This window comes from Portunus trituberculatus, chromosome 40 (genome assembly GCF_017591435.1).
Source record: "Portunus trituberculatus isolate SZX2019 chromosome 40, ASM1759143v1, whole genome shotgun sequence".
NCBI lineage: Eukaryota > Metazoa > Arthropoda > Malacostraca > Decapoda > Portunidae > Portunus > Portunus trituberculatus.
The window spans coordinates 15,956,064-15,981,063 of NC_059294.1; the positions used below are offsets into that span (position 1 = coordinate 15,956,064).

At 36.8% G+C, this 25,000-nt stretch overlaps 1 protein-coding gene across 1 annotated transcript in view; it reads right to left on the reverse strand.

Annotated features, from left to right (window-relative positions):
* Positions 1 to 355: 355 nt before the first annotated feature.
* Positions 356 to 25,000, reverse strand: part of LOC123516199 (sulfhydryl oxidase 2-like) — a 26,435-nt gene continuing 1,790 nt past the window's right edge. Inside the window, exons 2-7 of the mRNA XM_045275392.1 lie at positions 24,469 to 24,593; positions 22,915 to 23,045; positions 21,622 to 21,742; positions 20,875 to 21,058; positions 19,348 to 20,488; positions 356 to 411 (exon numbers count right to left, since the gene is read on the reverse strand). Of these exons, the coding sequence (XP_045131327.1) occupies positions 372 to 411; positions 19,348 to 20,488; positions 20,875 to 21,058; positions 21,622 to 21,742; positions 22,915 to 23,045; positions 24,469 to 24,593 (1,742 nt within the window). The 3' untranslated portion in view covers positions 356 to 371. The remainder of the gene's footprint in view (positions 412 to 19,347; positions 20,489 to 20,874; positions 21,059 to 21,621; positions 21,743 to 22,914; positions 23,046 to 24,468; positions 24,594 to 25,000) is intronic.

The following is a 25,000-nucleotide window of genomic DNA, read 5'->3' on the forward strand; positions in this document are numbered from 1 at the left end:
ATAGAACATCCGTACTTTCTCATCACTTCATATTAAAAATGTGGAATTCAGGCACTAGCTGCTCTTACTTCATAAATATCATTCACCCTTACACCCAGTGGTACTGTTTGTCTAGCATGTGATGGCCCAGATTTCAATTCATGAAAGCAGTGAGATTTTCTTTATGCTTACAAATATTACCATCCATACAAGAACTAACACTGGCAGCTACCTTTAGTTATATAATCTTGTATGTTCTTTTTTTTAACATACTTGACAAAATCTATATATAGTATGCAAATAATTTTCTCTGACACTGACTCTTGAGATACTTGTTACATTTAACTGGGTGCAGTAACTAATAGTGATTCTTTCCTTTGCTTGGCTCCATCCTAGGTGGGTATTCCTGGTTTAGGTCCATCTGCTGTGTTGCTGCACATTAAATAAAACTTGATTAGTGATATACATGTTAAATATAGTGCTAACAATCAAAGAAAAGGAAAGATAACTTGGATAAGGATTCAATTGATTAATAGATCAGAGGAAAAGAAAGATGTACAAAATTATATTATAATTTTGCAAAGAAAATATTAATAGGAAAGGGAAAAATGTGTAAAAAAAAACAGTAGAAGAAAAAGAGATAATATGAAAGAACAACATTATTTATTATTAAAGTAAATGATGGAGCAATGTGGGAGGAGGAAAGGAAAATAAAAGAGATACTGTATTTAAAATTATGTTCATATGGGAAGGGTGAATGAAGGTTCCTGTGGGTAAAATTTAAGTTGCAAAGTGAACAAAATAAGTAAGTGCTTAATCTAACCTAACAGAGAAATAGAGAGGGACCAAAATGAAAGTGTACAAAGAACATCAAACAAACAAACAAAAAAGAAAAAAAGTGCAATGAAAAAGAGAGGAGGTGGTCTTTTAGTGGAAGCTAGATAAGAAAATCAAGAAACCATGTATGAGGCAATGAGAGACAAAAACAAGGTGCAAAATGCAAATGTTAAATACTGGATCAGGACTCATGATTACATACATGCATATTAATGAAAATTAACGAAATATATGTATGTAGTATGCCTAATGAGACCAAGATTAAAGATATTGACTTGCCAAATATGAGAAAGGAAAAATATATCATATGGAAAAAAAAGTGAGTAAATAAAGATCAAAGTGTGAGGAATCTATAACATGAAGGTACCCATTACGACAAGAAAGCAAAAGTGAATAGTGAGGATTACTGAAAGGAAATAGTGAAGTGTTAAGGGAGATCATATCTGAGTAGAATTGCTCTATTGAGGAGAAAAGATTATCTCTTCACAGGTTCAGTGAAGATGAGGGAAAGTGCCCAGTCTAGTAGAATAATAGTGAGAGCATTCAAGAAGGGTATGATGTAAGAGAACACTAAAGAAGGATGTTGGAGACTGTAATGTATATGTATATGACATGCTGAATAAGATGGTTGAAGAGTGTTTGACTTTAAATACAAGAAGGCAACTGTTATATCCAATGCTCATACACATACAGATTAGGGCAGTCTCATCATCTTGTTTTTGACATGGATTAGGCCAAAGAATAAGTGTAAGTTTGACAGTACATAGTTGCCTTTCACAAATCATGATACTCCATCATTATTGTTTTAATTCACTCAATAAATCCTATAGATTTTTAATGTAGCAAAAAATAAATAAATAAAAAATAAATAAATAAAATAAAATAAAAAATATAAAAAATGATGAGAAAAAAAAAAACATCTGGCAATTCCCTGCTCCCTTGTAGGTATCCGGTTTCAAAGGCAACCTACAGTGACTGGCATGCAAAAGTGGGAGGAACATCTAAGGCACAGGTTCTCAACCTGGGGTTTGCAAACCCCCAGGGATTCACAAGATTTCTAGGGGTACTTAGATGGCTGATTTAATGAATTATAACCTTTGCAAAAACAGGACATATTGAGTTAGTGTCAGTCACTAAATTAACATTCCAGGTTTACTTAAATGGCTGATCTAATAATATCCTTTGCAGTATCAATGCATATTGAGTTAATGTCAGTCAGTAAGTTAACATTCTGTTCGATATCAGATTGCTGGGGGTTTTATAACTCAGGGGGTTCTTGACGAGAAAAAGGTTGAGAACTCTTGATGTAAGGTTATCCTATCTTCCCCTCTGTCATTCTTGGTATTGCTTACTTGTTGGTGCAGTAGTGGTATTTATGTCATGTAATTTTATATAACCTGTTTATTTCTTTACATTCTTTTGTTACATTTTACCATGTTTTTTACAGTATTCGTTAATTATTAATAATTATTAATAATATATGTAAAATCATTAAATTTTTTTTCTGGCTTGGGACAGATTACCATCATTTAGTTAAGAGCTTCATCATGGAACTTATTAAACTTGAAAAGTCAGGATACCACTGTATTTATGAGCCTCAAGCTCTAAAAAATTAATGTCATCCATGATATATTAAAAATTCTCTTTAACATTAGCAGCACTCTCCTCACTTGTTATTCCCCACCTGCTGGTCACCCAGCCAGTCTTTCCCCTACAGAAAGAGCTCAGAGCTCATACTAACCAATCTTCAAGTAGGACTGAGACCACCCTACATACCAGGAAAGCAAGGCCACAACACCTCAAGTTACATCCCATACCTATTTACTACTAGGTGAACAAGGGTTACACATTAAAAGGCTACCCGTTCCTGGGAATCGAACCTCTACTCTCTCGGTTGTGAGCCGAGTGTGCTAACCACTACACTATGCAGTGTGTATTTACCTAATTGTATTTACCTAATTGTAACATACGGGAAAAGAGCTATGCTCGTGTTGTCCCGTCTCCATATCTATTAATGTCCAGCTTTTTCTTAAAATCATGAATATTCCTTGCGTTGACCACTTCCACGTCTAAACTATTCCATGCTTCCACCCTTCTATGAGGGAAGCTATATTTTTTCACATCTCTCCTATAAGTGGCCATTTTTAGTTTTTTCCCATGCCCTCTCGACATTCTTCCATTCCACATACACAGATCTTCCCTATCCATTTTTTCCATGCCAATCATCACTCTGTATATTGCTATCAGGTCTCCCTTTCTCTTCTGTTTTCCAGGGTTGGAAGTTGCATTCTTTTCAGTCTGTCTTCATAAGTCAAATCTCTTAAGTCAGGCACCATTTTGTTGCAGCCCTCTGTACTTTCTCTAGTTTCCTTATGTGTTTCTTTAAGTTCGGAGCCCACTGTATTGTTGCATATTCAAGCCTCGGTCTTATCATTGCAGTAATTATTTTCTTCATCATTTCTTCATCTAAATATACGAACGCCACTCTTATGTTCCTCAATAAGTTCAATACTTCTCCAATTATTTTGTTTATATGTCTCTCTGGCGATAGGTCATTGGTAATTGTCACCCCAAGGTCTTTTTCTTCATGACTGGTTTTATGTCTTCATTTCCTATCTTGTACATACTCCTGATTCTTCTTTCACTCTTGCCAAACTCTATTTTCTTGCATTTTGTCGTGTTGAACTCCATTTGCCATGTACAGCTCCATTTCCATATTCTGTCCAAGTCTTCCTGGAGTAGTTCGCAATCTTTGTCACATCTCACTTTTCTTAACAATTTTGCATCGTCTGCAAATAGGCTCACATAACTGGACACCCCATCCACCATGTCATTTATGTAGACCGCGAACATTACTGGTGCCAACACTGATCCCTGTGGAACTCCACTCTCCACCAATCCCCATTCTGATGGTCTGTCCTTAATTATTGTTCTCATTTCTCTTCCTACCAAAAGTCTTCCATCCATTTTAGTAAACTGCCATGCACTCCTCCTACCATTTCAAGTTTCCAGATCAGTCTCTGGTGTGGTACCTTATCAAAGGCCTTTTTAAATCCAGATATATTCCATCAGCCCAACCATCTCTTTCCTGTATTACATCTATCACCCTCGAATAGTAACATATCAGGTTTGTCGTGCATGAACGCCCTTTTCTAAAACCAAATTGACACTCACAAAGTATGTCATTTTTCTCCAAGAAGTCTGTCCATCTATTCTTCACCACCCTCTCACACATCTTAGCTACCACACTTGTAAGTGACACTGGTCTATAGTTCAATGGGTCTCTCTTGTTACCTGATTTATAGATTGGGACAATGTTAGCTCTTTTCCAGTCTTGGGGCACTACACCTTCCCTTAATGAGGCATCAATTACTTCACAAACTTTTTCTGCCAGTTGCTCCTGCATTCTCTTAAAATCCATCCTGATACCCCATCAGGTCCCACAGCTTTTCTCACTTCTAAACTCCCCATCATGTTCTTGATCTCCTCCACAGTTACTTGAAACTCCTTCATAATCCCTTTCTGTTCCATTACCAGTGGTTTGTCAAAAGCAGTCTCCTTTGTGAATACCTTCCGAAAGCATCCATTCATAGCCTCTGCCATTTCCTGGGATCTTCACTGCATACTCCATTTACTTCTAAACTTTCAATACTTTCTCTATTTTTGATGTTGTTGTTCACATGTCTGTAAAAAGCCTTGGTTGGTCTTTACATTTATCAATTATATCCTTTTCTTGTTTCTTTCTTTCTTCTCTTCTAATCAACACATATTCATTTCTTGCTCTTTTGTAACTTTCCCACTGCTTAATCCGTCTTTTCCTTCTCCACCTCTTCCATGCATCCTCTTTTCTTGTTCTAGCCTTTTCACATCTATCGTTAAACCAGTCCTGCTTTCCAACTTCTCTATGTTGTCTTATTGGTACAAATTTTTCTCACCTTCTTTGTATATTTTTATAAATTCCTTCCACTTTTCATTTGCTCCTTAGCACTCTTGAATTTCATCCAATTTGTCTCTTGAAAGAATTTCTTTAGGTTTCCAAAATCTGTCTTGGCATAATTCCATCTTCCCACTTTATATTCTTCATTTCTTCTAGATTTCTCTTCATCTATCACCTTGAACTCCAAAACTGCATGATCACTCTTTGCTAAAGGGCACTCCACCCTCATCTCCTCAATGACCATTGGCTCTGTACTAAAGACCAAGTCCAGTCTTGACGATGCTCCTCTCCTCCAAACCTAGTATCTTCTTTGACCCACTGAGTTAACACATTTTCCATTGCCAGTGTCAATAGTGTATTTCCCATGTTGTCTCTGATCCTTCCATTGACCAGTCCTCCCAACACACCTCTTTACAATTAAAATCTCCCATCATTATAGTTCGTTCACAGCCACCCAACATTTCTTCCAGACATGTTCCTGTATCACTTATCATTTCTTCATATTCCTGTACTGACCATGCATTTGTCTTAGGTGGTACGTACACCACTATGTAGTGCCTCTTTTTCCTTCATTAGTTTCTGCTCTGATCTTTAGCACTTCTGCCTTTCCCATACCTTTTTCACTTGATCCACCTTTATATCTTTTTAACCAGCAACATCACTCCTCCTCCCATCTTACCTACTCTATTTCTTTTCCAAACATTATATTTCCTTCTCCAACCATCATCAGGTCTTCTCCCTCTCTCAGTTTTGTTTCAGTAAGACCCACAATATCTGGGTTCTTGTCCCTCAAGTAATCGTTGAGTTCTAAAATCCCGATATCACTCCATTTATGTTGGAATACATTACATTTCGCTCATATGTAAGTTTCTTTAGTCCTTTCTTGCTGTACTTTTCTGGGTTATGAACCACTTCCTCAGTCTCATATCCAAGATTCTCCAGAAAACTCTTTCTTCTCCTCTTCTGTCCTCTCTTCATTTTTTTCAAAGCCTCCTTTCTCAACTCATTTAACATTTCTCTTTCCTTTTCACCGAGATCTCTTCTCAACCAAATCTTCCTTGTTGTTTCCTGCTGGGCTAGCCTCCATGACTTCTCCACCAATTCATCTACATCCTTTTGTGACTTAAGTTTGATTCTTATTGGCCTCATACCTTCTCTTGTGAACTTTCCAATTCTATGGAAGTCCTCTATTTCTTGTACTAGGTCTTTTCCTCCTCCTGCACCACATTAATGATATTATTTATCACCTTTTTATGTTTTTCTCTCTCCATTTTACTCGGTGTCTTATCCTCCTGTGTGTGTGTGTGTTTTTGTGTGTGTGTTTTTTTTTAATAACCACCACCACTTCCCACTTCTCTCTCCATGTCCCAAAACCGTCAGCCAGAATTCAAATGCCTCTCTCCTCCTCTTGACTTGTAATTTTCTGCTTTCCAGAGTTTTCCAGTTTTTCTCTTTCTCTTCATTTTCATTCACCTTTCACTCTCACACTTCAAGATCTTTCCATCTTTATCACATTTCTTACTTTCAAGACAGTTTCATTTCTTCCACCCTTCAAGCAAAGCTTTCTCTCAAACATCATCTCCATCACATCCCTTTCATCAGTTCACTCAGACGCTCAGAACACCTAACTTCATATTTTTCATGAGATTTTTCCAGTTAAGATTATGAGCAGGACAGACTATATTCACTGTAAGAGGAAGACAGTTGATTCATTGAAGAAGAATATTGTCTAATTGTGTCATTGATAGATGGAGGAATTGATTTTCATTCTACTAGATTTTCTCTGTCCCAATCAAATTTTAGAAAGATCACTTCATGGCATGTCTGTTAATTTCCTGAAGGGTGATTCACCACAGTTGTCCGCTGGTCACCCAGCCAGCCATCCCCATTACGGAGTGAGCTCAGAGCTCATAGACCATCTTTAGACTGAGACCACAACACACTTCACACACACGAGGCCACAACCTCGAGTTACATCCCGTACCTATTTACTGCTAGGTGAACAAGGGCTACACATTAAGAGGCTTGCCCAGGATTCGAACCCAGGCCTTTTTGGTTGTGAGCCAGAGTTGTGTGTGTGTGTGTGTGTGTGTGTGTGTATTTACCTATTACCTATTTGTATTTACCTATTTGTGTATTACAGGGCCCAAGCTAAGCTCTCTGTGACCTGTCTCCTTGTCCATTCCTGTCATATCTCTCTTTCATCTGATTGACACACACCGCGTCAACGACATCACTGCTCAGTTTATTCCACTTATCAATGCTACGATGCGGGAAACTGTATTTTCTCACGTCATTTAGACAGATGTCCTTTATTAGCTTTTTTCCATGTCCTCGGAGATGATTACTTGTGGTCACCTTTATCAACTATCTGTCCAGTATGTCAATCTTGTTCACCAATTTATACATAGTTATCATGTCTCCTCTTGTTCTTCTCTCTTCTAATGTGGTCAGCCCCAGCTTCCTCAGTCTTTCCTCATAGTCTAACTCCTGAGTCCTGGTACCATCCTTGTTGCCAGCCTCTGTACCCTTTCCACCTTCTTCACATTTTTCTTCATATGCGTGACCAGACACATGCTGCATATTCTAACTGGGGTCTTATTAAGGTACATAATATCTTCTTCATCATTCCTTCATCTAGGTAGTGGAATGCAAGGCCAATATTTTGAAGCATGTTGTATGTTTTCCAAAAATCTTGTTAATGTGTTTCTCCGGTGACAAGGTGTTTTGCACGGTTACTCCTAAGTCTTTCTCCTCATTGGTCTCTTTAATTTTCTCATCACCCAGCCTGTAATCCCTGTTTGGTCTGTATCTACTTCTTCCCATTTTCATAACATGGGTCTTGTCTATATTAAATTCCATCTGCCACTCCTTACTCCACTCATATATTTTATCAAGATCTTCCTGTAACTTGTTACAATCTTCCACATTCTTTACTCTCCTCATAATTTTAGTATCGTCCGCAAACATGTTCATGTAACTGTCAATTCCTACTGGCATATCATTAACATAAATAAAAAAACATGATGGGACCCAGCACTGACCCTTGTGGAACTCCACTGGTTACCTTCTTCCACTACTGTTCTCATTTCTCTTCCCATTAAGTAATTTTCCATCCATTTTGCTAGTTTATCATTTACTCCTCCAATCATCTTTAGTTTCCACATCAGTCTATTGTGTGGTACTTTATCAAGGGCCTTTCTCAAGTCCAGGTAGATAGCATCCACCCATCCCTCTCTATGTTGTAGTATGTCAGTCACTCTTGAATAAAAACATAATAAATTGGATACACACGATCTTCCTTTTCTGAAACCAAACTGCCTTTCACTCAGAATGTTTTCACTTTCTAGATACTCACTCCACTTAGCTTTAATTACTTCTTCACATACCTTGCACAATATACTAGTCAACGATACTGGTCTATAATTTAGCGGTTCCATTCTACTACCATTCTTATATATAGGCACAATGTCAGCTCTTTTCCACTCTTTCGGGACTAATCCTGTTCGTATGGAGGTTTCCACAATATCAAATACGGGTTCAACAATTGATCCTTACATTCATTTAGCAACCTCCCAGATATGCCATCAGGCCCCATTGATTTATTAATATCCAGATTGCTTATAATTTTCCTTACATCTTCCTTAGTAACCATGATGTCCTGCATTTGCTTTATTTCCGTAGGCCTTCCTCCCATAAAATGCTCCTCCTTTGTAAACACTTTGCAAAAGTTGTCGTTCAAAATTTCAGCTATATCTCCAGCATCTTCATATACTTCTTCCCCGTTTTTTACCTTTTCTATTGCCTCCCTTTTATTTAGTTTTCCATTTATGAATTTGTAAAACATTTTTGGGTCACTATCACAGTTTTCCACCATCCTCTATTCATATTCCTTCTGTGCTGTTCTCCTTACTTCAACATATCTATTCCTTGCTGTTTTGCAGACTTCTCTTGTTTTTCTTAAGTTTCTTCCATGCCTTTTCTTTGTTTTTTTTTGCTTCTTCACAATTTCTATTAAACCACTGTTTATTATTTAAAGTCCTCTTTCTGTGATATGGCACAAACTTTTCCACAGCTGAGTTATACAAATCTATAAATTTATCGTATTTCAATTGCATATCCCTTTCCTGGTATACCACGGACCAGTCAATTTCATTAAAGAACTCCCTTATATGGTTATAATTTGCCCTAGTATAATTTAATTTTTCCTCTCTGCGTTCCACAATCTTATTCGTGCTTAATTCCGTATCCAGCTCAAAGCTTAGGACATCATGATTGCTTTTCCCCAAGGGACATTCATATTCAATTTCATCTTTTAGAGAGATGCCCCTGGTAAATACCAAATCCAACCTTGCTGCAATATCTTGTCCCCTGCACCTTGTTGGTGATCTCGCCCACTGTGTCATCAAGTTATTTGTTGCTATCTTTAACAATTCTTCTGCCTACTCACCACCATTCACCACTTCGTAGTCTTCCCACACTATTTTTTTTACAATTAAAGTCTCCGACTATCATCACTCTATCTATGTGTGTGTGTGTGTGTGTGTGTGTGTGTGTGTGTGTGTGTGTGTGTGTGTGTGTGTGTGTGATCTGCTCCCACTGTATTCATGGGTTAGCCATTCAGAGATTCACATGTTATTTCTCCAGTGTCACTTACCTGCTTATTTTTTACTTGAATCCTTGTCCATAAAATATGTAACAATTGCATCATATTATGCTTTCTATTTTCTTGCATGGAAATTATGTTCTTAACTTGCAGTGTCACTGTTTTCTTACTGTACTTTACAAGTTCATAGATGAGGATTAAACTCCAAAATAAAGGCGGTGGCATAGTGGATAAGGTGGTGAGCGTGGGATCGGGCAGACGTCCACGCGTAGGTTCGAATCCCACCACGTACAGCCTAAAACACTTTGCCATTTGTCGAGTGGTTTAAAGTTACCTACATGTCACCATGATACCCAGGTTCTAGGTGGTTACACTCAAGATGAGCTTGGGCAGTGATATGGGCCCTAATATGGGTACCACTATAAATAAAATTGCCTGCGCCACTAATGGGCAGAAGCTGAAGAGCGCTTCCCATACACTCTTCAAGTGTGCCTACAGGCGCTGTAGGCCTTACCGTAAAAAAAAAAAAAAAAAAAAAAATTACCTGAAACCAGGATTTTAGTAACCAGAACACACTTAGTACATTAAATTAATGACCAATTTATTTTGAAGTTCAAATGAATCTAACCTTCAAAAGAAAAGTTTTACTACTGTATATCAGGAATCAAATCTGAGATCCAGGCACGAAAGCCCCACTCATTACCGAATGATCACTAAGTACACCCTGCACACATATTACTCAATGAATTTGGGTCATTATACAGTGTTGTCAGTCTGGATTTAAAAGGTGTGCAAATACTACTAATAAAAAGAATCAAACAAATTGCAGCGGCTTGTCTGGCTTGCCTGTGTTTGCAAGTCATTATAACAGTATTTCACTGCACAACAATACCAGGTTGAGGCAGTGACACAAGAAATTTCAAGTTATCTCATATACCATGAAGATGATACTCATAGAGGCTAAGATGGCCAGTCACCTTTCTCATGCTGTGTCAGCTATTTTTTTAATCTGAATCCTTATCCATGAGTCAACTAAGTTCAGCAAGATGATTAGTCAGTCATCTATGTTAAGAAATGCATTCCAAATAGCAGTAGCATTGTTTTTTGAAGGTCTGAAGACATTTTTTACAGCTGTATCAAACAGTTTTTCACAGAAATTTGTTGGTGTGAGTGTATCCCCTCAGTTAATGCAGGAGTATGTGTGTATATGTGATATATACAGCTAGTCCTCCTTTAATGCAGTCATTTTGTTCTGTAAGGTCATCACATAAGATGGACTCCTGGAACCCCTTAGATATTTCCTTCTGCACCCCTATCTTAAGTCCCTTTTTGAGATTATTATTGGTAAAGTTTGGCGCCAAAATACAATGTAGACAGTCTACTTATTCATCCTAAAGACTGTCCCTATAATTGTCTTCTTTCCAGCTTCAATCCTTTGTATTATCTTTAGTTTCTTATTGAAGGGAAGTGGATGCACTCATGACTATAGTCCTAAGAATGTGGATTGGGTGCGGCCCCCATGGGAAATAGCACGAGGACAGCGCTGCCATACCTTTAATCCCTCGTTGGCTACCCCCCCTCTCTCCCTCTTCCTCCCTCTCTCTTACCCTTCCCTCTTCCTCCCCCTCTCTTTCTTCCTGGTCAAGGACACCGCAGCTGACCTCCCATCACCTGTATGGATGGCGGGCGTGATTGGTGTTGCTGCCGTGAAGATTTGAATGTAGTTTTTTTCTTACTTTGTCAGCTTATTTTAAAGTACTTTCCTTCACGATATAATCTAATTATAACTATGGAACTATTTACCCATCCAAAACCGCAAGGAAACCTCTTTATAAGTATATTATTTTTTTTTAGCAACACTGTAAAATATGTATGCCACGTTTCTTGCCAGGCTTATGAATATATTATCAATAATAAGTTTACTGCTCTCTCATACGTTGTAATACTAAGGCTAAATGCGTATGTATATTTGCTGACCATATTTGCTAAAGTTTTACTACTATTAGAACTCTGCTGCATCACTGGCTATGAGACATGCGGCACCACTGTACAGCGGGAATTCCCCAACAAGCCGCACCCAATCCACATTGTTAGAGGAGCAGGACTATAGGTGGCTGTGGGTTTCAGCCATTGCAACATAGAAGTAGAAGGATCAATTAGGCAGTGTCATTTTAGTGAAGAGTAGTTTAGTTTGAATGAATGACACAAGCTTTTTACTCATGAATGAGCTGACCTGAATGTAAAAAACCACACAACAATGTTCTGCAACTTGCAAAAGACACCTTCATAAATAGAAAATGTCAAAATCTTTCAAACTCTAACTCCCCTCATGACTTTTGGCATCTGGCCAAAACCATCTCTAATAATTTTACTTTTTCATCTTTCCCTCCTTTATTTCATCCTGATGGCAACACTGCCATCTCATCTGTTTCTAAAGCTGAACTCTTCTCTCAAACCTTTGCTAAAATTCCACCTTGGATGATTCTGGGCTTGTCCCTTCCTCTCCTCCTCCTTTTGACTATTTCATGCCTACAGGTAAAGATCTTTGTAATGATGTTTTCCATGCCCTCTCTGGCCTAAAAACTCAGAAGGCTTATGGACCTGATGGGGTTCCTCCTATTGTTCTCAAAAACTGTGCTTACATGCTTGCACCTTGCAATGCCAAACTTTTTCAACTATGCCTTTCCTTTTTGATGGAAGTTTGTCTACATTCACCCTTTTCCTAAAAAGGGTGACCATTCTAATCCCTCAAATTACCACCCTATAGCTTTAATCTCTTGCTTGTCTAAAGTTTTTTTTTCTTTTTTTTTTGTATCCTCAATAGGAAGATTTTTAAACATCTGTCACTTCACAATCTTCTATCTGATCGCCAGAATGGTTTCCGTCAAGGTCACTCTACTGGTGATCTCCTGGCATTCCCTACTGAGTCTTGGTCATCCTCTTTTAGAGATTTTGGGGAAACTTTTGCTGTCGCAGTAGACATATAAAAAGTTTTTGATAGAGTCTGGCACAATGCTTTGATTTCAAAACTGCCCTCCTACAGTTTCTATCCTCTCTGCAACTTTATCTCAAGTTTCCTTTCCGACCATTCTATTGCAGCTGTGGTAGATGGCCACTGTTCTCCTAAATCTATTAACATCCTTTCAGAGACGACCAACCCTTCAGAAATTTGGGACGCCACAGAACGCCTGGTTTCTGATCTCTCTAAGATTTCTAAGATTTTGAGGCATTGAAAACTTAGTAGTTTTCAATGCCTCAAAAACTCAATTCCTCCATCTATCAACTCAACACAACCTTCCAGACAACTATCCCCTCTTCTTCAGTGACACTCAACTGTCTCCCTCTTCCACACTAAATATCCTCGGTCTGTCCCTTACTCATAATATTAGCTGGCTACTTCACATCTCATCTCTTGCTAAAACAGCTTCAACGAAGTTAGGCGTTCTTCAGCGTCTTGCCAGTTTTTCTTTCCTCCAACTGTTAACTCTGTACAAGGGCCTTATCTGTCCTTGTATGGAGTACTCTTTGCATATTTGTAGGGGTTCCACTCGTATAGCTTTTCATTTCATTAACTTCCTTCCTCTGTCTGACTGTCCTCAGCCTCTTTCTCAACGCCGAAATGTTGCATCTCTTTCTATCTTTTATCGCCATTTTCATGCTCATTGTTTTACTGATCTTGCTAACTACATGTCTCCCCTCCTCCTGCAACCCCGCTGCACAAGGCTTTCTTCTTCCTCTCATCCCTATTCTGTCCAACCCTCTAATACAATCATTCATACCTTTCACTGTTAAATTCTGAAACTCCCTACCTGCTTCTGTATTTCCAACTACCTACGACTTAACTTCTTTTAAGAGAGAGGTGTCAAAACATTTGTCCCAGGCTTTTGACTGATTCTTTTTATCTCTTTTGGAGAATAATTCCAGTGGGCTTTTTTTTTTTTTTTTTTTTTTAGGTACTCCATCTTACATTAAAAAAAAAATGGTTGCATTAAAAGACTTTTCTTTTGGAAATTCACATTAGAGGAGCATCTACTGTACTGTATGTATGTATATAGTGGGTTTGTTTGTTTGTAATGTGAAACTGAAAATTCAGAACAAAAAACTAGGAAGGAAAATGAAAGAATAAGAAGATATATAATTTTATAAGCATCTGAAAATTCTAGAAGTGGAAATCTTTTTTGATTATTCTGTTATATAAAAAATACATTTAAAGGAAACAGGTCAAAGAAAAGAAGAAACAAATTACAAGAAGTAAGAATAATGTAATTTGTGAACAATATTTACTCTTGGAATGTGTACTTTCACTTGCTGAAACCAAGCAAGACATATGGATTATGTCCAGCCTGAAATTTGATTTAGGTGGTTTTCTTAGAAACACACAAACATACGCTTATAAAAAAATTATAGTTCTGCACATGTTAAATATAGGAGCATAATATCTTTAAGTTATCTCAAACATACAATGTAAAAAAATATATATCAAGTAAAACATATAATACATAACAATCATTAATCTTTTCAGTCTCACCTGGACTGAAAATTGTCATTACTGAGTACTTCAGATCATTAAGAAAAAAATCATTACTTAGAACTTCAAATTACTAAAAAGAAATGTTGTTACTAAAAACTTTAGATACAAAAAATTTACATCATACAGTTATTAATTCAAATCAATCCACAATGCCATCATCAAATGTTTAATATGATAAAGACTGAGAATGCAAGCCAAAACAAGGATTCAGGAGTGTCCCTGATAGGTGCAAGGTAGAGCCAGAGAGCAAAGTAGCAATAAGTCTCACTATGCATAACCAAGGATAGTGCTCAAAGTGCAAGAAATATGCTTATGTGTATTGTACATATTGATGAACCTGTCCCATCTTGTATATAAATGAAAGTAACTGTGATTTTCAAAACTAGATCTGTAAATTCATAAATGAAAGATTTATCTATTTGTAATTTAGAACCATGAAACTAATAAAAGAAACAAATGGATATTTATCTGATATGTGTAAGATGTGCATAGTTGCCAAGTATGTTGCATTTGACCACTCCCTTCATATGGGAGCAACTGCTGGATACATCTGTCTCTGATGCAGTGCTCTAAAGCCTATTCACCTAATTTTCCTTTTTCCATTCTCTCCTCTTTAGTTCCTCACTGTTTCGTACCTCTTCTGCTCTCCCTTGCCATCCTCATGAGTGACTTAGTAAGTGTGTATGTGTGTGTGTGTGTGTGTGTGTGTGTGTGTGTGTGTGTGTGTGTGTGTGTGTGTGTGTGTGTGTGTGTGTGTGTGTGATGTGTTGTGTTGTGTTGTGTAACATGTCACACACACACACACACACACACACACACACACACACACACACACACACACACACACACACACACACACACACACACACACACACGGTAGCTCAGTGGTTAGAGCGCTGGCTTCACAAGCCAGAGGACGGGGTTCGATTCCCCGGCCGGGTGGAGATATTTGGGCGTGTCTCCTTTCACGTGTAGCCCCTGTTCACCTAGCAGTGAGTAGGTACGGGATGTAAATTGAGGAGTTGTGACCTTGTTGTCCCGGTGTGTGGTGTGTGCCTGGTCTCAGGCCTATCCAAAGATCAGAAATAATGAGCTCTGAGCTCGTTCCGTACGGTAACGTCTGGCTGTCTCCTCAGAGACTGCAACAGATCAAACAGTGAAACACACACACACACACCACGTAGTGTAGTGGTTAGCACACTAAACTCATAACTGAGAAGGCCTGGGTTCGAGTCCAGGGCATGGATAGGCAAATGGGTGAGCCTCTTAATGTGTAGCTCCTGTTCACCTAGCAACAAGTAGGTACAGGATGTAATTTGAGGGGTTGTGGCCTCACTATCCTGGTGTGTGGGGTGGTCTCAGTCTTACCGAAGATCAGTCTATGAGCTCTGAGCTCACTCCATAATGGGGAAGACTGGCTGGGTGACCAGCAGGCGACTGTGACACACACACACACACACACCATGTAGTATAATCATACACTGCATAATGCAGTAGTTGGCACACTCAGCTCACAACCGAGAGGGTCTAGATTCGAGTCCCAGAAAGCAGCGAGGCAAATGGGCAAGCCTTTTAATGTGTAGTCCTTGTTCACCTAGCAATAAATAGGTACAGGATGTAACTCAAGTGGTTGTGGCCTCACTTTCCCGGGGTGTGGAGTGTGGTGATGTCTCAGTCCTACCCAAAGATCGGATTGTATGACCTCAGAGCTCTTTCCGTAGGGGAAAGGCAGGCTTTGTGACCAGCAGACGACCATGGTGGTAAATAGTACACACAGCATGCTTTCTTCTTATATATGGGGTTTGCCATTCACAAACAACTCCACTTTCCTTCCCTTTTTTTCTTTCCTCTTTTCATTTATCCTTATTTCTTTTGTTTTTCATTATGTTTTTCTTCAGTTACAGTTTTAATTTAACTTTCTCTCTTTTGCCCTTCATTTCTTTTCTTGTATTGCTTAGTATTTTCCACCAGCTTCTCTGTCTCTTCAAACAACATCTCTGTTTTCTCTCACCTATACTCACTTTTCTACATCACACAGAAAGCAAAGATGAAAAGAACCTGGCAAAAGGCTATAATTTCCAAACTCTCCTCCTACACCTATCTTTCTCTCTGTAATTTCACCTAAAATATCCTTTCTAACTGCTATATTGCTGCTTTTTTAGATTTATCAACAGTGGTATTCCTCAGTGTTCTACGTCCTCTTATTCTCTTTCTGTTATTCATCAATGTCCTTATAAATTATGCTCATTTTCACAACCAATTGTACACTGATCATTAGTACTGTGCACTTTTCTATATTTTCTAAGACATACAGCTCTTTACCAAATAAACAAGTCACACAGAGAAGCCACAGAATCTCTCTCTCTCTCTCTCTCTCTCTCTCTCTCTCTCTCTCTCTCTCTCTCTCTCTCTCTCTCTCTCTCTCTCATTTGCTTGATTAATGAGAAGAAAAGGATGATAAAGGTAAGAAGAAGAGATTAATAATAGTCAGGATTGAAGACAAAATAAGAGGGAGAATAGAGGGGGAGAAGAGGAGGATTCAAGATATGGTGATAGGTGAGGTGAGGATGGGAGGAAATTGGGACAGCACTCCTTTTAGACCTACATCAGAGACATACATCCAATGACAGTTCCCATAAGAAGGGAGAGGATATAAATAAAATTTCTTTCTACTAGTGACTGACATTCACTTGTACTACGTATAAAGGAGGTGCTTGTCTTCAATTCATATTATGCATTTTCCTTTAGCCATTCCTAATTTCCTACATGTAAAGCAAAGGTTTGTGGTACAGATCAACCTTTTATCTGAAATCCTTGGGACCTGACACTTAGTAGATTTTAGAAATAAAGACAATAACAATATTTAATAGATTTTAATTTCCAAGTAAAACAAAACAAAATCTCTCAAAAATTAGTTAAGAGTGACTGGATATCAAAAGGTGAAAATATGGGATAATATATATAGTGATAAGCAATTATGTACTCTGTTATCGCAATAACTATTGAGTTATCAGTTATCTGATAATTATTTTCTTGCATTATTAATTCATCAGTATCGCTGATACTTTTGGTTAAAAAATGGTGATAATTGATCATTTTACTTAGAAGATAAGTACATAAGTTTAAGCTTTTGATTCTAAAAATAAAATGTAGTTATTTTACTTAGAACAGTACTTTTATTTAGTGAAGAGACAGGATAAATATTGCATTTGAAATTTGTTCAGAGTTTTCTAAGATAAAGATAAAAATGAATATATTTATAATTTCTTTTACTTAAAATATCAGTATCATTCATTATCATTAGTATCTGAATTTTGGATTTATGGACTATCAGGCAATAAATTTACCACCACTTAATAGATTATCAATGATCGCTAATAAGATTACCATTACCAATTTATCAGTTATCATATTTTTTTGCTATCAACCAGGAACAGACAAGGAAAGATAGCCATGGGAATTAACTGTGACTGACCCCTCTCTTCTTCTGAATATCTTGTGTCTTCTAATCTTCAATATTTCATTGCATTCAGTAAAGATGTGTACAGCATAGGGAGATAGTGTTCAATAGTGCACTACTGATGACTATTAAGCATTGGAATTAGCCAATTGACCAAAGAAGTATATAATGTGTCAGCACTGTTATTACTGTTATCCAAAGCCAGATAAATTGTGGCTTGTCTCACAAAGTCACTCACAGTACAGTAATTCATCTTAATTATTAAATCTAGTTAAGTACTCAGAGTTTATATGCACTTAGTTGTGTGAAAGGATATTATCAAGTATCATACAGCCTTCAGTAGAGTCACTGCCATTGCCTGCTGCAATAGTCACTCACTTGACTCCCAAAATAACCATATGCATTTACATTTACAAAAAGAAGAATTAGTTTCCATAAAGTGAATATATATTATGAATTCTGAACTAGCAAACACTAATAACATGATCTGGGTCTCAGCAAGTGATCAGTATGGCAGACAGAAACAGTGATTCCCTATATGTAATGTATGAGGTTCTAACTATGAGTTAATTAACTTTGTAATTCATCCTTACAAAAATATATTTCCTTTAAAGAAAATATTAGTTTCTGGTCACCACTTTCATTGTTTGGTGCTGATCAAGAGCCTTAACGTGCAGACAACATTCATGCTGCAATTATGGTTTTTGGAAGTTTTCAGCTTCCAGGATTTCAGATAAAAAGGTTGTGAATTGTACTAACTTTTGATTATCAATTACATATTTACATCACAAAAATGTAACATCCTATTTTTAATATCTTTACACTAAGTAATAGAACTGCAATTATTATTTTTTTAAGTTTAAAAGTCTCTTAAGTACATAATTTTAATTTTATAAGAAAACTGTTGTCAATATTCATTTTCTTGAAATTTCAGTAAGACTAATTATGTTGTATCTGATTCTGTTTAGAGTCATGCCATTGTTAATGGAAATGTCATTTTATGTGTATAAAAAAATCATACAAAATTTCATTACACATGCTTTCAGCCTGCAAATGCAGTAGTTGATTCACCTTCAGGGGATGTTTTGATATTCCTTTAAGCAAGCAGTGAAATATACTGTGATAAATTTATTGGTAGTGAAAGTCCATCACTCTGCCTCAGTAATAGCCTTAACAGTATTTGGTATTAATTTGGCTGCCATTGCTATTGTTAAGAACATTCTCTCTCTCTCTCTCTCTCTCTCTCTCTCTCTCTCTCTCTCTCAGCAGCTGATGTAAAGGTTATCTCTCGTCCAGATATGGCATGAGCAACAGATCACACTCCACATGTAAAACTGAAGCATCTCTCCTTTGTTTATCATTTAGGACTGATTGTATTGTGGGAGTTTACAAGGACCTTAATAGTCATAGTGAATGTCCTGCATAACACTGACACTCAAGGAGAATCTTGGGTTTATTTATAAGAAAACTTGAACATAGAGTCTTCTAAGAAAACAGGATGTCCTGCCACTAAAGAAATGTTAAGTAGTGCATCTCCAGATAGGAGACTGGAATTATTCCTGAGTGAACAGGGAAGTACACTGCAATGAGAATCTCTGGATCATCAATTAAGTCAGAATCCATGACAAATAACATGTTAACTACATATTCTTAAATTGCAGACAACATTGAGGCAGAGCTGACAGTGCTACTCCATCATTTACCTAAGATTAAAAGGAGGAACAGATAATCAAGTAGAAGCTTTACATTTGGGAAATATTTTCATTTGAATTTTGTTTTTTTATGTTAATTATTTTTATATCAAATATTTATTGGAGCATAAAAATAAATTTTAGGTGACATAGTATCAGCATTTGCAGGCTGTAGATGATTAAATGTCTTGTAAAAAATGCTCAAGAACAGCTATACCATAAATGTTTGTATATGAATGGAAGTTCATGTCATTATTGATTTCAGTATAAAATATCTCCTTTTAAAATAAAATTCTAATAACTTACGGAAGTTTGTAAGCCTCCAGGAACTTTCTCCTTCTCATTTTTCTTCTGATGACGACAGAGCAGTATACAGCCATAATGATGATGGTGGAGGCACCATAGAGGAGTACACACAGGCTAATGTCAGTGTTGGTGAAACTCCAAGAGCCAGTGTTCTGTGGGCTCTGGTCCCTGCTCAGCTTATTGTCCTGATGGGATATCAAGACCTGAGACTGTTGCCTGTGGCCATGTAGTTGCTGCTGAACCTTTTCTTGCCTATTTCTTGGAGGAACTGGAATGGTTTGAGTTCCCCTGAAGGACAGAGCTCCTTTTGCATATATTGTCTTGAGGTAAGTTAACACTTCTCTCTCACTGAAATTTTCACCATGCCAGCAGGAAGGACATGCAGCAGGGGATGGAAACTGCTGCTTTGGGTGACGGGGATCCTCACTCGCATCTCCCTTGAGTCGTTTGTTAACCTTGTTGTGTCCTCGCCACAACCAAAGAATAGTGTCATCTGCCACTTTAATAGATGACTCTGCATCTTCAGCATACATAGCTTGAAAATGTTCAGAACAATAACTACAGCCAAAGAAATGTTTAACATAACCATGTATGGCTTTAACTGTTTTCAGAGGGTTATAAAATTTTTTTGCTCCATCTTGGAGGACTGAATTCACTGTTAGCACATGGAATGTTGTCCAGAGACCACAAGGATATCCCCTGTATTTGGATTCACTGCCAGCACAGCCTACCCATGGCTGCTGGTTTGGAAGTACGGAGTCTTTACTCTGTAATGAGCTAATGACTTCATTAACTTTACTTCCTTCAATACTGTTCCCATGGTTAAGTGTATAGTGGTAGAATTTTGAGAGAAATGAATGCACTTGTGGTCTAGCAGGAAGGTATCTCACAAGAATGTCCAGAAATTCTTGTAGAGCTAGCAGTTCCTCACCTTTTATCACTTTGTGTTGAGCTACTTCATGATTAATTGCATAAGAAACTGCATTTTCTATGTCCACCATGAACACCTGATCATTTCTCTCCATACTGGTGAAGGCTGTATCAGGCAGGTCATCTCCATAATTCAGCTTGTCCTTGTTAATTTCCTCTGGCTGTCCATCGCCAGCACCTTCTCTGTCTTCCTTAGAACTGGTTTTCTTTCCTATTTGAAAATGTATTAATGAATTTCCTTGTGTTTAGCATTATCCACAAACTTATTTTTGAAGTAAGAGTGAAAGTCAACAAGGAGACTCCAAACTTAATTTAATTAGTTAACCTTGCACATGAAATTTAAGCTAAAAGAACAGGATTATAAAATCTTATTTCTATGGAAAACCTCACTTATTTTATACCATAAAGCATATAAACAGTTTTCAATATAAGGTGACAATGCAAAATACTCAAATGGAATAGAGATTTGTTGCTTCTTTCTATTATCCTCAGATTTTCTTTCCCAAGTGTAGCTTAAAGGACTACAGTGATAATTACTAATGATGCATACTCCATTAATTCACACCTAAAACAAACTGCTTTACCACCAAGACTTACCTAGCATTTCTCGATTGAGCATCAGCTTCTTCAAAATTGCTGTTCGCATCTCATCTCTTGATTTCCCCACATCATTCAAAGTTTCCTCCTTCCCATCTTTGCTGACTATCATGACAGCAGGGAGTCCAGCAGTACCAAATCGTCTGACATCTTCTTGATCTGCTTCCTTGTAACGAGCCACAATCTGTCACCACGAAAAAAACTGATGTCATTAAAAGCTTGGGAACTATTATTTTTCAAGATGCTTAAATGCATTTCGTACTGAAAAAAAATTTGCCTATGAAGGGTGATTAGAAATAAAGAAAACATTAACTTTATATAACTATATAATTATGCAAAAATATATAAAATCTTTTTACTTATAAAAGATGCTTAAATTAACTTAAAATATTTGCTTGATATGTAGCTTGCAAATAAAAAGAAGAATAGGATCATCTGAGACCAATTACATTATATATCATGATGATGTCAGTTCTCCAATGAAAATTATCAAACAAGATCACATGGTCATTCAGCCATTTACAAAATGTTCTTTCTCTATAAAGATAGATCTTACAATAGGCTTGGACCAATCTGAATTTAAAAGATCTATCAATGTTATCATCATTAATACAAGATGCCATGCCAAAAAATTAATAAAAAAAAATAATAAAGTCTATAAAGAACTTGTATAAACCAGTTATTATTTTTCTAGGAAATGCAATGTGAAAGTGTATAAAACACACTGGCTAGCCCTGAAGTACTTACAGATGGATAGCCAGCTAAATCCATTAATAGTGCCCAGGCAGTGTGTGACTTTGCCTTGTCAATTACCAGCACTGCCCACTCAGCTCCAGATCCTGATTCCAGCAATGTTTCTACTGCACCTCTGAAGAAAGAGAGTCATTTAATGTTCCTGAGTTAAAGACCAAACCCCACATCCAGACTGCACACACTACTAATGAATAAACAAAGATAACTAACTATAATTTTACTTTCCACTAAACATCGCCATGAATAATTACATCATCTAAATAAATTAGTGTTGTCCTTTGTCTATCCAAAACACAATGAGGCTGCCCATAGTACACAGGGTATCATTTGATAGCCAGGTATACCATACTATTACAAAGTCAGTCCTATCTGGAACTACAACTACCAAAGGCTATTTTCAGTTATTTTATTCACAATAAATGTCAATATACCTGTTGGCTGTGAATGTACTCAAGCATATTTACTTTTTGAAATATTTACGAACTTGAAAAATTTAGCAAATTGCAAATTATTGACACTACTGAAGATGTATTCCTTATAATCAATTGAGATTCAGTCATCCAACACAATCTGAATCTCTCTCTCTCTCTCTCTCAGATGAGTCTTCCATATCCAATTTAATTTCTTATCCCCTCATAACAGTAGTTATATCCTATCTTATATACATAATCTTACACACTCTTGATTTAATTTGTCAAAATGTTTACTTACTAAACTTTCTTCATTACAAAAAGTTAGTTTAGAAAAGATCTTAAATCTGGCAACATATGTACCATGATGGTGAGGCAGCTGTTCAGGCATCACTTGATGCCTGTATGTGCTGCAGATATCACCTTCCATTGAATATGAAGATCCAAAATAATTACTGTCATCATTATCATTAATGCTTCCACTACCATTTCAATCACCACCACCATCATCTTCCTTCAACTCAAACTACTGTTTATGGGAGCCTCTTATCTCTAGTATACTGCAAGGTCACAACTTTATCAACATTGTTTAGACAGCAAACTTGGGTTTTAGCATGAAAGGATATAATCCTTTATGGATAAAGGATTCAAATTCAAGATGTGATTGTGGTTATTTTTTTTTTAAACCACAGTACTAAGCTGTTTTAATCAAACATGCTTACAATTATGTGGTATAGGTAGTTCAGAAGGCAAATGAAGGTGAATTGCAGTATACAAGAATGCCAATATGCAGAGGACAAGAGAATGCTAAAGAGATATGGGATTTAAGACAGTGTTTTATAATTAAAATTATAACAATATTAATGATCCTCCTTACTTGTATGGTTGCAAATCAGCCCAAGATTTAGAACCACTGTTTGTTTTCTGTTTTTCCACAAGGAAGTCTGTGACAGCTTCACCTAGTTCCTCTACTGTTGTAAGATGAGGCATGGCAGAGCCTATATCTCCCTGTGGGAAAAAAGTGCTATTAAGCAGGTATACAGGATGTAACACAAGTTTCTGTGGATATTGCTAGAGGTTAAAGCTCAGGTTATTCCATTCCCAGAGATCCAAGTTCAGGTTACTCCATTATTAGAGATTAAAGTACAGGTTATTCCACATATACATTCTTAGGCATTGTTTATCTGTGTTGAGTTATTAAAGTGATGACAGGCAACAGGTAAAATAGCTGGCTAAGTGGGTAATGATGGCTGGGAAACAACACATCTATACACTCCATATACTGTGTGTGGCATTGCTGATAGTATTTATCTTAAAATTCAATCTAAATGCATCCACAGTCACTATCTTGGTGTGAAACAAGTGACTATCTAATTGCTAATCAGCTGATTTTATGCTAACCGTACTTCTCTCTCTACTCTTCTCTCCTTAGTTAGCCAGGTATGGTGGCTTGTACAATATTCAATTTGTTGTTAATTACAGTTATATCTTTGTGCAATGTTTATGAGTAAATCACCTGTCCATTAATACCACTAGTCTCATTATGAGATACTGTAATACTCTAAAACATGTAATCATGTCAGAATAATTCACAATTTCACTAAGAGACATCCTGTATCCACACATACTGTCACAGCTACCCACCCAACCTGGCTGTTGTATCTGTCACCACACTAAAACTAAACAATGCCTCAAATTGCACATATTATATATAAAACATTTTCCAGTAAGAATAACTTGTACTCTCACTCCCATCAATATCTGTAGAAAACATGTGTTACACCCTGCATAACTAATGATGATATGATACGATAATTCATTACTGCAAATATGACACATTTCCATATAGGAAACTCCATCCCACACATATTACTATCTATACAGTATACAACAACCATGTGTAACATTGATCAATTTCCATTGAACAGTTTCAATGTTGTCATCAATTATTCTAATAAACAAGGACATCTAAGCATAACTGAACAATGATTATTGCAAATTAAGTTACTTTTGAAGCAATGCTCCCTGGCTCCTCCTTTCAGCAGGATTTTATTTTTATAGTTGCTGTTATCATAATTGTCCCAATATTTACCCCATTTGCTGTCTTATTAGGCAGTTGGTCATTTCCCTGTGGAAGCTTACCACATCCATCTACTAGAGGTCATTTTTATCAGCTGTCATTAAATATTAATATAAAATAGATGGATCATGCAAGGACAAGAACAAAGAGAAACTGCTGTTGTAGCCATCCCTGCACTATTTTTGTGAACAGATATCAGATGCAAAGAAAACACATAACTTTTTTCAGTTTTGACAAATTTTATCAGTAGTTACATGTTATCCCCAAAACAACATTTTCTTTTATATTGGATACTCATATTCATTATTTTGTTATGAAGGAAGAAAATATTTAGTGCTCTAAGGGCCTTACCTTAGTGGTTCGTGCAGCAAAAAGCTTTACAGTGGGATATCCCATGATCTCGTGTTCTCGGCATATTGGCACATTCTCATCCACAGAACAGTCCAGCACCCCAACTTTTATGGTATGCTCCCAATCTAGGAACAGATACCAAACTTAATTCTCATAAAACAAATTAGATTAAGAGTCATCAACTTTACAGAGGAAAATATTTCCTTTACAAAACTTTAAAGGAAGTGCAATATCTATGAAATGAAAGGAAACTCACTTCAAAACAGAAACAAGTATCATCAAAGAGAAAGAAAATGCAATTTGTTTCATCACTTAAAAAGAATAGAAAATTCAAAGCTAGAGAGATCATAAGTTCATGATCTATACCTGATAAAATATATTGCATCACAAATGCATAAAGAATTCATGTAAAATCATTTTGAACAGTGACATCATTGCACTATACATATCACACATAGTATAAGTCTGTTCATTAATATAACTGATTGATTAACAAATTCATCCTACATCATTTCCCAATGAAGCATTCAAA